Below are 13,844 nucleotides of genomic sequence, written 5' to 3' on the forward strand. Positions count from 1 at the left end.
GTTATCAATAGATATTTAAACAAAGAGGAAAAACATGTTAAAGTGGTATTATATCTAAAAATGATCGTTTATTTTATTAAACAAAATTTACCAAGATAAATTAAAAAGCATAAATCAATCAAGTTTTATTTATTTTTTTACAGTCATCCGAAATTTCTTTTTCCGGCGCGCCGGTGATTGCTGCCTGCTGCAAATCTAGTAGCTAGAAATTATTCGAATGACCGTCAGAAAATAAAGAAAACAAGTCATAATTAAGTTGTTTCTCAAGTTTCGTTGAGGTTCTAATATTGCTTATGTTGATGAAGTTTTTTCAAAAAATGAAGGTGTGGCCCAAAAAATGCTAATACATTGTTGCCAACGTGACGTTGAATACACACAAACTAATTTATAAGAGAGATTAATACCGATTGCCAAACAACTTTTAGCCTTGCGCGTATAGCTTTTTTCGATCGTTACAATTTGAACACAAAAGCATCTTCATATTTAACATTTTAGAGGCGACACTAAAGAATGCTTGTACTGTTCTCTGGGTTTTGTCCACATGATTTTTTTTTCAGATGCTGCCATCGCAATTATATAGCTTGTGCAATATCTGATTCTTGGCAATGTTGAGAACAAATGCATCACCACATTTCGACAGTGAGGAAAGTGTTACAAACTACATGAAATCCACGTTTTTGGATGCAGATTACAAGATTGAACATAATTGGAAGATGTGCTTCATGCACCCATATCAGTATCTTGAACATCCTGCATATCAAGAGAAGAGAATGGAATTACAGCAAAATGTATGCAATGTATATTTATGTTTATATGTCCTGCTAATTATTACACAAATTTTTTTGAAAAGGCCGGTGCATCTAAAATATACAGGATCACTTGGATCGCTTGGTGCATTATTAACACAGCTTGGTGCACCTTTATATCACTTGGTGCATCTGTATATCACTTAGTGCATCTTAATATGCATTGGTCCACATTTATATCGCTTGGTTCGCCGTCGTATTGCTTGGTGCACCTTTATTCCACTTGGTGGACCTTTATATCACCTAGTGCAACTTTATTTTGCTTAGTGCATCTGTATAATGCTTGATACACCTTTACCTAGTGATATAAGGGTGCACCAAGTGATATAAATGCACACAATGTGAAATAGAGGTGCACCAAGTGATATTAGGGTGCGCCAAGTGTTATAACGGTGCGCCAAGTGATGCACCAAGCGATCCTGTATATTTTAGATGCACCCTAAAAAGGCCACTGGTATTTGAAACAAAAACCTTATTGCAGAGGCAGGCAAAAAGAATGCAGATCTAATTTTAAATCAATGCATTTTAACCTTGTTATGCCATAAATGTAAAGAAATCTAATCAAAAAAATGTTAATATGAGCATACATTCATTACTGGGATCAGCCCTGAAGCGTCAAAAAATGTTACTATACCTTTCAAAGTAGCTCTAAACTTCCACAAAGCCAACACTTGAAGCATTTTAAATATATGAGCATTGGCTTGATGGGCTTTAGAATTAGTAGATGTTTGTAATTTTACATGTACTGCAACACTACATGGAATTGAACACATGCAGATTGGAGTCAAGTACTTGGTTTAAAAATTGAAACAGAATTTTACACAAATGAATCAGTTCAAATGTATTCATGTGGACACAGAAGTCAAACACTTGAAAATTTTTAAAATCAAACCATTTCAAATTAACTCAAGTAATAATGTTTGCGAATTGTCACAATAATTTGGAGAGAAACAACTTATCTGTATTTGAAAAGTCTGTTTTATGTATTTATAATCAATTTGTTACAGGTTTTAAGTTCATGAATAAAGTGCATGGTATTTACGTAAATTGAAATGTGAATTTATATTCTGGCTACAGGATTTTTGCAGCATGACTAATCCAATTGTATTTCAATAAATAAAAATCCGGCCCGCGACGGGATTTTAAGCGGCCCGCAGACAGTTTCTGGTCTTACATGATAATGTGGCATGCGGTCACAGTCTGCCGCAATCCCCCACTACTTGCTTACTAAGTCAAATTATAGTTGTAACGGACAGTAACGTTCCCCAATAGCAAAAAACTTTCCCGACGTTGTTACCATTGCACCATACATCCATTGTTACGACATAACTGCCAACCTTGTGTGTGGCCTGCTTTCACGGTTTCCTTTGTTTCCTCACGTGTAGCCTAGTTACTGTTTCAGCAGTATCTAAGTCTGTGGTGTATGCATTAAATTTGCTGTGGTGAATAACTTTATGTTATAGTTAGATTGTTTGGACTGTATTGTATTTGTGACGTTCTTGATTGTATTTGGTTTAGGTCAGGGGTCGCCAACCCGCAGCTCCGGAGCCGCATGCGGCTCTTTGATTCCTCTGATGCGGATCAGTTTTTGAATTTACTAAATGTTTTACATTTGAATAAAAATTTAATCATAAACATTACTGCCAAGGTAGTGGTGTATATAGAATACATCGTGTAGACGTTTCGACAATCTCTGTTGTCATCATCAGTACATGTTGACAACAGAGATTGTCGAAACGTCTACACGATGTATTCTATATACACCACTACCTTGGCAGTAATGTTTATGATTAAACTACTTTTCAAGTCCGTGCATAGTGTTCCTATGAATAAAAATTATGTGACGATTATGCCAAACACAAAAGTCGAACACGAAAATTGAAGTGCAGTAGCATGACTGTACTCGCTTGTTGTAGTTACCTGCAACCCCGCCTCTATACCATCAAACGTGAAGTCTGAAAGAGGCAAACTGGCGGCTCACAGGTTAACACGCAATATGAGACAATACTGTTTTTGTTTGCAGTGTGTGTGCGTGCATAACAATAGCTGTTTGTTAATTGTTATGCAACAAACGCATAAACAAAGGAATAAAAATCTGCAAAAACAGAATATGCAACGCTACGTAAAGTTGTTTTCTCTGCTGACGAGACTAGTATACCAGTGTGTCTAATATGCAATGAAACACTAGCTAACAACAAAAAGTCGAATGTCATAAGACTAAAAACGTTTTGCATTCTATTTTAAATTTTAAAACGGCTTTGTGGCTCCCAGTGTTTATTTTACTACGTGAAACTGGTCCAAGTGGCTCTTTGAGTAGTAAAGGTTAGCGACCCCTGGTTTAGGTGGTCAAAAATCCGTTTTAAATCATTGGATAAATACGCAATTAATGTATCGATTCAGGAATCCGGCCCGCCAAGTACATCATTTTCCCATATCAGGCCAGCCGACTGGAGAAGTTGCCCGCCCCTGTACTAGATGATACATCCTTATTGTAGACAAGTGACTTTGCATCATTACTTTGATAGAAAAACTGTGTTGATTGTGCCAATTTATCTGTTAACATAAAGCACTACAAAAACTAAGCACACTTGCATCATGAGCAGTGATGTCATTCTGCCAAATTGCATGAGTTTGCAACTCAGCACCTGCAGAGTTTTGACATGTGTAAATGTACTTAACAATTTTGGTGCTGTACAATGTTTTGTTTAGAACAAAAGCACAGAAGAGCACCTTGGATTCCTGCTTTTTCCACCTCTATATGGAGGTAACAATTATGTGCCTGTACTAAACCAGGAATTTATGGAAGTTTTAGCCACACATAAGCAATGGTAAGCATTACTTTTTCTGTTGGTAAAAAACATGAATACAATGTAATCCAGATTTTTTCAAGTCCTCCACAGACTCTTGGAAATAGTTGTGATGGTGTCTCACTATTTAAATCAGTAGATGTATTGCTGAAGTTTGCAAACTTTAGAAATTACAAATCACCCAAAATTGCTGTTTACAAGGTATGTTAGTGCTAACATGCAAATGCATTCAGTACGTAATGGAAACAATCTTTTTAGTTTTTGGAAGGAAATCCTTATTATCATTTTTGTGACATTTATGAAGAATATGAAATGGGAAGTCCAGATCCAAGCTATGACAGTTTTTCTTTAAGGTCTTTAAATGGTGAACTCGATGAAACTGATTTAAATGTTCAACTTCGTTTTAGTGAGGTGCATAAAACTACACATTTAATGCTTGCGGTTAAAAGAGTTTTTAGGTCAAAAATGGCATAACAACATGAAGTTTATTTTGGTTTAACCATAATATGTGATCACACTATACTTTAGTGAACAATTATCTCAGTTTATGTCAACAGTTTATTATGGTGTCTTAAACTGCCTTGGTTTTGCAGATATTCCTCTACGACACAAAGAGCAGAGGATCACACTCTGTACCAAGGAGTTGTCCTAGGCAAACCACACCAGTGACATTAATTAGTTTTTTACAACTAAGACCGTTTGTTGTGCCACGCCCAATATCCCAGCGAATAAAGAAAAAGAAGAAAGTTTCAAAGAAACAGAAAAGTGGTAAATCATCATTTTGCTTTTTTGGATTGCTTTTTTAATCATTCTGGTAAATAGTTCTCATTTCTGTAAAGATGCAAATGTTTATGTAATACTGCATAAATCTGTTTTTTAATGTGTGATAGATGCAACAATTGATAAAGATTGGGATGCCAGCTCCCAGTCATGTGCTAATGGTGATCAACACAAAACGTCTGGTAACGTTGATGGGAGGGTGTCTCCAAAGGAATGTGAGGTGTGTCATTTAAAAATAATTTAGGTTAAGTCTTTGCTTTGTACAAGTCTATGTCTCTTTTTTTGATGATACAGGATGCAGGTCAAGTCGTCACAAAAACTATTGCAACCAATGGTGATTTGCACAGTGATAGAATTGACAACATGCTTTCACAAGATCAAAACACAGACCTTGTCAATGAAGCTGCTTTAACTGCTGGTTTGATACACATCAATGTTGAAACTCCAAGTTCAAGTTTAGAGGATGCTGATGAACTGCTGATGAATTTAAACAATCAGTCAATCAATTCCTTGTGTCAGGATGCAGGGATTAATTACCAGGACACTGCGAATAATAGCACTTTGCCCCCAGTAGAGTGCACACAGTCAAGTGAAGTACTCACACATTCATCCTTGGTTGATCAAAATCAAAATTGTACATCCAGAAAAGAGGTAAATGAAACTGGCCAGATGTTGGATGTCAACATAGAGTCAATGTCAGCCACTATAAGGCTCAACACTAGCCTTTGTGACCACTTGGATGAATTGCTCACCCCACCAAGTCAAATATCCCATGTTATAGGAACAAAAGACAGTTCTATAACAACCCCTGTTTATCACACAAATAGGGATGCCACTGTTACTCAAAATGAGGACAATATTTTTGATATGCTGAATGATATTATTGTAGCGAGGGATGGAACTCTCACATATCCTCCTGCCATACAACGTTGCGGATACGTTGCCAACTTTGACACTCAAAGGTCTGAGCTGGCCACCCCAACTGCATACAGATTTGGAGAAGCTGGTGGAGCGCTCAACACAGAAGTAATGAACTCAGAATCAAATGAGCCCTGTCAGAATGCTTGTATCGATGTGTTATCGCCTCCTGACAAAATTCAAAATTCTCCCCATGCTGTATCGCAGAGTGAATTGTCCACACAAAGTTACACAACTCCTACCAAAGTTGCCCAAAAAAATAAAGATACTTCAAGCGAAAAAAGCTCTCTTCACGAAAACATGGTTTCCGAGCCACTGAACTGCACACCTGACAACGGACGTTCTTGCAAAACAGATCTGAGTGAACAAATTGCACCGGACACACCACAGACCTTGCAACCTACTCACGGAATCATTACAGCGTCATGTACTGATTCAGGCTTTTCCAGCGAGACACCCGCGCGCAGAAAACGGGGGCGTCCGCGAAAAACAGTCGTGCTGCCTGGAGAGCCGCTCCCGCCAAGACCGAAGCGAAAGGTAGATGAGTCGCGAAAGAGAAGACGCAAAGAGGAAACGGAAGCCCCCGAGTACGACTACGAATCCTCAGCAATAATGCCACTCGTAGTCGAGGCAAGGCGATTGGAAAATATTGCCTTTAGGGTTAGTTCAAACTGTTTCCGTTATGTTGAGATCACACGTGATACATCTCGTGCCACTATTAAAAATGTACATGCACATCTCCTTGAGGAGGCAGACCTGCCTGTCGTGCACCAGCTTTCGAAAACTAGTCCCGGAGTAAAACGACGGGGAAGAAAGCGTACTTCGTTCTGTCAGACGATTGATGCTAAACTTGCCAAGTTGGCTGTTGCAAATATTGTATGTTGTGGATACCCTGGTGATGTTGGCGAAAACGACGAAGCTGTAGCTGATGTTTCTTCAAAAAACGACATGACGATGAGTGCTGAAGTTCGCACCAATACGCCAGAAAGCATTGCTGACAATGTTTCCACAGGCTCCCAACCGACAGACCACGATAGATCATTAAACAACCAGGTTACCAAAGATCCGCAACAACCCTATGTTGCAACCACTGACGACGTTTTGGAAAGAATAGAAAACCAAAATACATCTGTTCTTGAAACAACCGTGTCAAACGATCGGGAAAACACGTGTGGTTTATCAGCATTTTCTGACGCTGAAGTATGTATGGAAGACCAAGTAAATGTTGCAGATGCAACAATAAGTGAAATCAATGCGAATCCGGACACTTCAAATCTAGCAACAGAAAGTCATGCTAAAATGCAGGAGACCTCTCATTTGGAAACATCTTTACAAGTGGTGGTTGAGGAACAGGTTAGCGACGCAACAGTTGAAGGCGGTGATGATTTGGGAGCTCTGATGATCGTTGAACATGGAACCACAGAGACGCACGGTTATGAAACCAATGAGCTGTCCGAGTTTGTTGTCACCAACAAGCCTGAAGAAATGGAAACTGACTTACAAAACCACAGTGATAGACCGGTCGGAGTACAAAATAGGATTGGCATGCGACAAAACAACGACTGTGGCGAACATGAAAGCGAAGAATGTTCAATGAAGAGTGGAGGAAATCCTGAAGTTGCTGTGGATGGGAGCCCATTCAGAAACAAAACAACATGTAAATCGAAATACTCGTCCCCGCGCAGCTTCATATCATACGGGGACCAAACAAGGTGCTCGCCGCAGCATAACCAGGTCCCTGTTATCACTGATGATATGTCAATAGATACCAAAAACGAAGACATACCTGTGGAAAAACGCGCTGAGACACCCAACGTAAATGGTACGTCTAACCTTGATGCAGATGTTTGTGTCACTTTAGATTTGTTGGAGAAAGCATCTTCGCCAAGTAAGAAAACAAGTGATGAGCTGAACATGACTGGGCGCAGCATTTTTTCCACTCCGAGCTCAAGTGATGATTGCATTATGTGCGAACACATCGAGTCAAGTGATGAGGTGATTTCACATCAGGTACTTTCCCAGTCGTTCGCAGAAGGCTTCACAAAACTGGATGAAACAATGTCATCGATACCTAGCAAAGAGAAAACTCCCAGCAGTTCGGTTCGTAGACGTAGGAAAATGTTTTACGGAAGACCGCTAGTAGTTACGAAACGCGCAGTGCCTCTTTCGATTCCACTTGACTGCGCAACTGAATCAGTTAGAGACCCACGGTACAGTCTCAACAGGCCGATAAAAAAGGAACGTACCTTTATGAAATGTATGTGGAAACCTGATACAGTTTTACAACATAGGGCAGAAACACAAGGTGGAGAGGGTATGAACGTATCTCCTGTTTCAGGGCCGGTTACTCGTCCAGAAAATGCACAAAATCCATCATTCGAAGAGGTCACTACACTATGCGGAATCTTAACTGGTGACCCATGCGATTGGAACAACAACATCACAACAAAACCCAGCATATCGCCAGACGTTGTTACAACTCAGATCAACAGTTTCAGCCTGCCTCCGGTTGTGAACGAGGCTTCAAATTACAGAGTCAATCTTTTGCTTTCCCGGAAGGTCTCGCAAGACACCGAAGCAGAGTTTTCTGACCAGGGTTCGTTTTATCAGCAAGCAACGGACGAAATAGCATTCGGTTCATCGCCCAGGGATTTCTTTCCACTTTCTTCTGACGCTGAGGACAACGAAAAGTGTGCTTCGCCTCCTAAAAAGAAAATCAAGCCGTCGGAGCGAAATAGGTCTAAAATCACACCAAAAACAACAGAAACCCGAGCCCACGATTACAACACAAGGTTTTGTCCTTCAACTGAACATAAAATGCCAACAAGAAGTCAGGGCTTGCGTGGAGTTTTAACTCCAGTTTCCTCTCAAAACTGCATAAAACGTACTTCATCTGTAAAATCGCGGGCCGAATTGAGACGAAAGCTCGATGCCCACTTCTCAGACTGCCTACGAAACTTAGACTGTTGACCGTTTCCGTTTCTAAGACTCGTAATGCCAAAGCAAACGCATTGAAAAAGTGTGTGTTGTCTGTTTTAGGGCCACTTGCTTAAGGATACTGTATCTGCCTTACTTTTACCGTTTGCCTAGCAACCTGCATGGCATTTGTTCTGGTGAAAACAAACAACGACCTGATCGCCATCATGTGACTGTTACATTCATTTTTAGTTTCACATTCCCCATGGTTCCTAAATTTGTTTTTCTACCTTTAATTGTGTCTCACTGCCTTAAGGGTTTAAATTCGTTTATATTTCTTTCAATATATTACATTTCTCTAGTCTTGACTGACAAGTGGGTTCGTTCATTGGTAAGTGAGTGATTCTTTTTTTAGATTTCTACTTTACCCAAAGCTTCTGGCAATCAGCACGATAAACAGGTTTCCTTATTTGTCCAAAAGCCAGTTTACCAGGTGAAACTTAACAATCATTTATTTCCTAGTAATAGTCACACTAGGCACTGTGACGTCACACGGTGCAATGACTGCAGGGGAAATTTTATAGCACAAAATTTGGGGTAGCAATATAGGATCGTAGATAGGAATTAAAACTCAAATATGTCCACTAAAACACACTGTAGCGATTATCTGGTAGATAGTAGCCTTGCCGAGGAAGCTATAGAATGCCGTCGCCATGGGTACGTGTTAACGGGGAAGTTTTTGGGCCAGGGCGCCTATGCCAAGGTTTATCTTGGACAACCAGTCGCCGAAAAGGTTAAAACGAACTACAAGCTGCGAAAAATGATCGGCGACCACAAAGAAATGAAAGTAAGTAGGTCAGTCACCAATTAAGCTCCTCTGATCAATTGCAAGCGATAAAAGTGATCTAATTTTTGTTTGTCGTTCTTGTGTAGTTTTTCTGTAAGAATGCAAAACGTTTTACATTGTAAATGGTACGAATTGTGTTCATACTAATAAATCAATGATATTCCTACCAGGTAGCGATCAAGATCATCTCCACAGCGACTGCCCCAGAAATATACATTACCAAGTTTCTTCCACGTGAAGTAGCATCCATGAACAAATGCTACATTCACACTAACGTGGTAATTTTGGACTAAAAACTAAAAGAGAAATTGCATAACGAAGAAAGCACCTACCTGGCGTGGGTATTCTCAAAAATTGTTTCCAACGACTTCATGCTTCTAAAAAACTGTTTGGAAATTTAACGACTAAAACAAGTCTAAATCATTTTTTATCACAGCTGTGCCATTTTGGCGTTGATATTTACTTACTTGCGTATGTCGTTTAGATTCAACTTTTCGATATGTTCGCAAGTCGGAGTCGCGTCTACCTTGTTCTGGAATATGCCGAATGTGGCGATTTGCTGACCTACGTCAACCAATGTTACGCCAGAAAGACGCATATGAACTGTTTGAGTGAAGAAAAAGCCCGAGCGATGTTCCGTGACATTTTGGCCGGGATTCAGTTTATTCATCGACGAGGAGTAGCACACAGGTAAATTAAAAAGTAACCTGTGGTGGGAACCGAACCCAGATAACCAAATTGCTGGTCGCAAATTCGGCGTAGAAAAAGACTGATAATAGCTTAAACAATAGCCTGTATGAATGTACTGGACCTATGTGGTCACTAACTTTCCACGCATTACGAAATTGACTACTAAAATTACATTTTAAATCTTTCGGTTGCATGTGTTTTGGAACAGTTATGTTTGATTTAGCCGGCGCCGTTTGTATTTAATTGACAGAGACCTTAAATGTGAAAACGTATTGCTGGCGAAAAATCACCGCGCGAAATTGAGCGACTTTGGATTTGCCGTTGAAGCTCGACATAGTCGCGAACTTCTGCAGACCCACTGTGGTAGTTATGCCTATGCTCCCCCAGAAATCCTGCGTCAACAGAAATACGACGGGCGTCTTGCGGATTTATGGAGTCTGTGAGTATCTTCGAATAAAGAGAAGATGCACAAGTTGAATCTTACAAAGTATTGATTTTTTGACCTTTGCAGAGGTGTCATTTTGTTTGCAATGGTAAACGGCGGACTTCCTTTCAAAGAATCGGATGCCAAAGCAGTTCTCGAAGCTATGAAAAAGCCGGTATATTTTAAAGGATATTTGACCCCAGGTAAGTGTTGGTTCCCATGCTTTTCGCACTATGGTGACATTTTTTACATGACAAACCACAAATTTGACAGACTGCAAGGACCTTATTAGGGGACTGCTCCGAATAAAACCACACAAAAGACTATCAATCGCCGAAGTCTACGCCCACTCTTGGATGAAGAAACACGTCCCCCCTGTCGAGTCCGACAAAAACGTGGGTGCCATTTTTACATGGCAAAGGTTTCTGCTAGTCCCAATTAACAAACAGTGGCAATAATTTTTAACCTTCCTTGCCGTTTAAATTAGGCTTCCGGTGACGTTACGAGCCAAGAACCGAATCTTGCAATTTGTCCAGAGGCTGGAGTGGTGACAGACAGTCGTGGTATAAAGTATGGAGGTGTGTAACAAATTTCCCAAACCCACATATTTTGGTGCTCGAAGACAATTCATGTGTTACAATTAATGTGGCATTCAACAGCAAGTACGATGGAAATACTGTTGAAAAACCTGATTTTGTTTCGTATGACGCCACTTTGCCATGACATACTATTTTGCTTGTGTCCCGTTTTCGTACACTAACGTTTTAGAACTGCTTCTTGTACTACAACTCTTACATAGAGAATTTCTTCCTTTCAGAAACGAAATGTTTTATGTTTGTGTTTTTAGACGGTTTTCACAATCCTGAAAATGTACTACGGTACATTAAAGACTGCATGGGACACCTGAGTGGGGGAAAGTCGCATGGAAGACACTATAGCGAGTCGTGCAACCTTCACCGGCCCAAAGTGCCGACTAAACCTCAGTTTCTTCACACCGTACTTGCTTGTGACCCCTCGGGGGATCCTCCACCACCCAAGCTGCCCCATCCACCTGAAAAGCCCCGTTCCTCCGCCCCAACCCCCAACAAACACAAGATCGGCACGGTAAAAAAACGCGAGGGAAGCACTTTCACGCCAAAGGTGGTAACAACACCGGAACTAAGGGCCCGACTCAACACATCAGTACGTCTTGTTCAAATTGACGAAGGAGAGATGGTCGTGCGCGGTGGTTCCCCCAGAACGACACTGCCGCAAGTAAAGAAGAGCGGAACAAAGGAAAGATCGAAGACGAGAAACAGCGAGCGCGCCTCAACAGTTAGTGGCTCTGGTAAGTCTATAATTTCTACATCTGTGGTTTCCAGCACGAAAGGAAATTTTCGTCAACATAACAGTCAAGTGTGAAGATAAGTATAGCCTACTTGCCACAAGGGTTGAGTTGAGTTTATTTCGCTTGGTGAAAGAACACACAGCTACACAGATGCACTGAATAATCACCAAGCCGGAAATAGCTGCAACGTTTAAGACTTTATGGAGCGCAAAAAAGTGGAGGGCACAATTGCTGGATCATGATTAAACGCGCTGCAGTTACACCGTATTAGAAAGCGTTATGTGGCAGGAGCTCGCCTGAAGTGGAGTTTGGCGCACTGTGAGTATAACACGACCGGGGGGAACGTTGGTGGGACCAGTCTAGGGGCCTAGAATCTAACCACCCGTGTTAGGAAAGAGAGTGGGGTTCGATAGGAAAAAAACACCGAAATAAACCCTGTCGGATAGTTTCAAGTGATGGAAGGAAGAGCACACACACACATAGGGAATGAAACTATTACACTAATAGTCTACTTTAAACTAAACTGTATTTTTTTTCTTTAACAGAGTTTCAGTGGTGATTAAATCATTTACAGTAAATAAGGATTAAACAATCATTTAAACTATAGGGCGTACAACTTCGTTGTATAGTTCAATGCCTGACTAACTGTTTTGCTTTTAGATATTACCAGAAGATTCAAGATCAAATATGAACAGAAACAAACGGGAAAGTCATCTGTAAGCGGGAGCAGGTCGCCACCAAAACGAAAGTACTCAAAACAGATCGCCACTGATATAGGTGATGCTGCAAATTTGAAAAGCAACGCTACTCCAAACGTCATTAACATCAAGATCAGTAACGTGTTAAATCGGCAGCATCGAACGAGTGGCAATAGGGAGATGACGTATGTAAAGGTGGACAAGCCGATGAGGAAAATAGAAAAAACTAGTAAGCTTTGTTGGTTCTGCAACTAATACACTGACTTAACGTGTTAAGTATAGGCACGCCGAAAATGTGGCAAATTCGTAACTAAAACAAACAAGCTACAGCAGAATACTTTGTAACATATTATTTTTCTCTGGAATAAACGACATTGAAACTATTTGTTAGTAATTTAAAACTTTCTTTGATATGTGTTGCACTATCTGAGAAGGCCAAGGGTTTTAACTGCTGGGCAGGCTCTGGCCCTATAGGCAAATTTTTCTAAACAAGAGTTGGTCTCTATTGTATTAAAATAATGTTTATTTGGACATTGTTAAATAGGCTAGTTGAAATAGGGTAGAAGTAACCACTGAGGCAGTTTAATGCACTGCAAAGAATGTGTCTCATTTGTCAAACTTGCATAAGGCTATACTCAAAAATATTGAGAAACTTCTTTAGTCGCAGGCTCACCGAAGCAAGACCAAGGGAGGCCAAATGGAGCATTATCTGTCCCTCCGCCCACCGAACACACCCCAAAACGGGAGAAACCAACAGATAAAGGCGTTATTATGCGGCCAGATAAGCCAAAGAGCTGTCAGACTGTCCAATACAACTTAACATGCAGCCACAGCTATCGGAAGAATCCCGGGTCATCGCGAAAGACCCTTTCCATCAGCCCATTGCGATCCCCTCCAAATAGAAACTCTGCACTTCCCTACCGTCACTATGGATCTCACGCGCCTCAAACCGAGCAGCAAAGGTTTATCAGCGTTACCCCGCTCAACCAGTCAGGACAGCAAACTTTTGCAAAAGATATTCGCGTCACCTCACGTCCAGTCAACCGAGATGACGTCATTGCCGGTCAGGCGTGGAGCGGGAATTCCCCTGCGTCGACGAGGACGACAGGCATCGCTCCAAGATGTCAGGCGGCCTTTCGAACCTCAAGTCAAGTGACACCGCAAAAACGAAAGCTGCTGTACAGGAGGTCACAAGAGACGAGAAACGTGTTAAACGACACACATGCAACGTTTGTTTCACGTCCAACCCGTGATAGGGCGGAAGAAAGTGTTTCTCCGTTTCGGGCAGTTTTGAGAATGTCGAATAAAAGAGGTTTATGATTTTTTTCAACACCTACTTAAGGAAATTTAGGTTTAGCCTCTACAAAGCATGTGTAACCTGCGGTACTTTTCTATCATTTAAACTGGGGATATCACCAGGCAATTTTGCTGGTAGCCGGTATCTAAAAACAGCATGTTAACGCAGCTAGGAAAAGACGACGTACATGTTAACGGTATATCAGTGATAAATGTTGGACGTCACTGCATTGCAAAACCAGGAGGCCAGTTTAAAGTAATGACGCACAGTTTGGCCGTAAACATTATATTTTCGTACTAAGCTTAATACTTGTGTTAGAATCGGCGTTTCGCCA

The 13,844-nt window shown here is 40.8% G+C and overlaps 2 protein-coding genes across 3 annotated transcripts; both read left to right on the top strand.

Annotated features, from left to right (window-relative positions):
- The first annotated feature begins 160 nt into the window (after window positions 1-160).
- Window positions 161-8,588, top strand: LOC145222903 (uncharacterized). 2 transcript variants are annotated; one of them, XM_080089141.1, is made up of 7 exons: window positions 161-788; window positions 3,516-3,634; window positions 3,697-3,814; window positions 3,872-4,024; window positions 4,207-4,381; window positions 4,504-4,613; window positions 4,688-8,588. In XM_080089141.1, the coding sequence occupies exons 1-7, from the start codon at window positions 606-608 to the stop codon at window positions 8,279-8,281; spliced, it is 4,452 nt and encodes a 1,483-aa protein (XP_079945267.1). In that variant the 5' UTR covers window positions 161-605; the 3' UTR covers window positions 8,282-8,588. The 2 variants fall into 2 exon arrangements, with proteins under 2 accessions (XP_079945267.1, XP_079945268.1); XM_080089142.1 differs by lacking the exon at window positions 3,872-4,024.
- Window positions 8,589-8,638: 50 nt separating this feature from the next.
- Window positions 8,639-13,543, top strand: LOC145222905 (uncharacterized). Its single transcript, XM_080089145.1, has 10 exons — window positions 8,639-9,074; window positions 9,245-9,352; window positions 9,559-9,764; window positions 10,015-10,203; window positions 10,276-10,391; window positions 10,462-10,583; window positions 10,676-10,766; window positions 11,036-11,515; window positions 12,176-12,442; window positions 12,875-13,543. Exons 1-10 carry the CDS (start codon window positions 8,865-8,867, stop codon window positions 13,531-13,533), a joined length of 2,448 nt encoding a protein of 815 aa, XP_079945271.1. The 5' UTR covers window positions 8,639-8,864; the 3' UTR covers window positions 13,534-13,543.
- Window positions 13,544-13,844: the final 301 nt, after the last annotated feature.

Source organism: Phallusia mammillata, chromosome 4 (assembly GCF_965637545.1).
Source record: "Phallusia mammillata chromosome 4, kaPhaMamm4.hap1.1, whole genome shotgun sequence".
Lineage (NCBI taxonomy): Eukaryota > Metazoa > Chordata > Ascidiacea > Phlebobranchia > Ascidiidae > Phallusia > Phallusia mammillata.

Excerpts from the sequence above, each read along its gene's own strand:
- LOC145222903 (XM_080089141.1), top strand. The coding sequence starts at position 606 with ATGTTGAGAACAAATGCATCACCACATTTCGACAGTGAGGAAAGTGTT. Across the intron at positions 4,382-4,503 it reads TTCAAAGAAACAGAAAAGTG|ATGCAACAATTGATAAAGAT; the intron begins GTAAATCATCAT and ends AATGTGTGATAG. Across the intron at positions 4,614-4,687 it reads TGTCTCCAAAGGAATGTGAG|GATGCAGGTCAAGTCGTCAC; the intron begins GTGTGTCATTTA and ends TTGATGATACAG.
- LOC145222905 (XM_080089145.1), top strand. The coding sequence starts at position 8,865 with ATGTCCACTAAAACACACTGTAGCGATTATCTGGTAGATAGTAGCCTT. Across the intron at positions 11,516-12,175 it reads CTCAACAGTTAGTGGCTCTG|ATATTACCAGAAGATTCAAG; the intron begins GTAAGTCTATAA and ends TTTTGCTTTTAG. Across the intron at positions 12,443-12,874 it reads GAGGAAAATAGAAAAAACTA|TCGCAGGCTCACCGAAGCAA; the intron begins GTAAGCTTTGTT and ends AAACTTCTTTAG.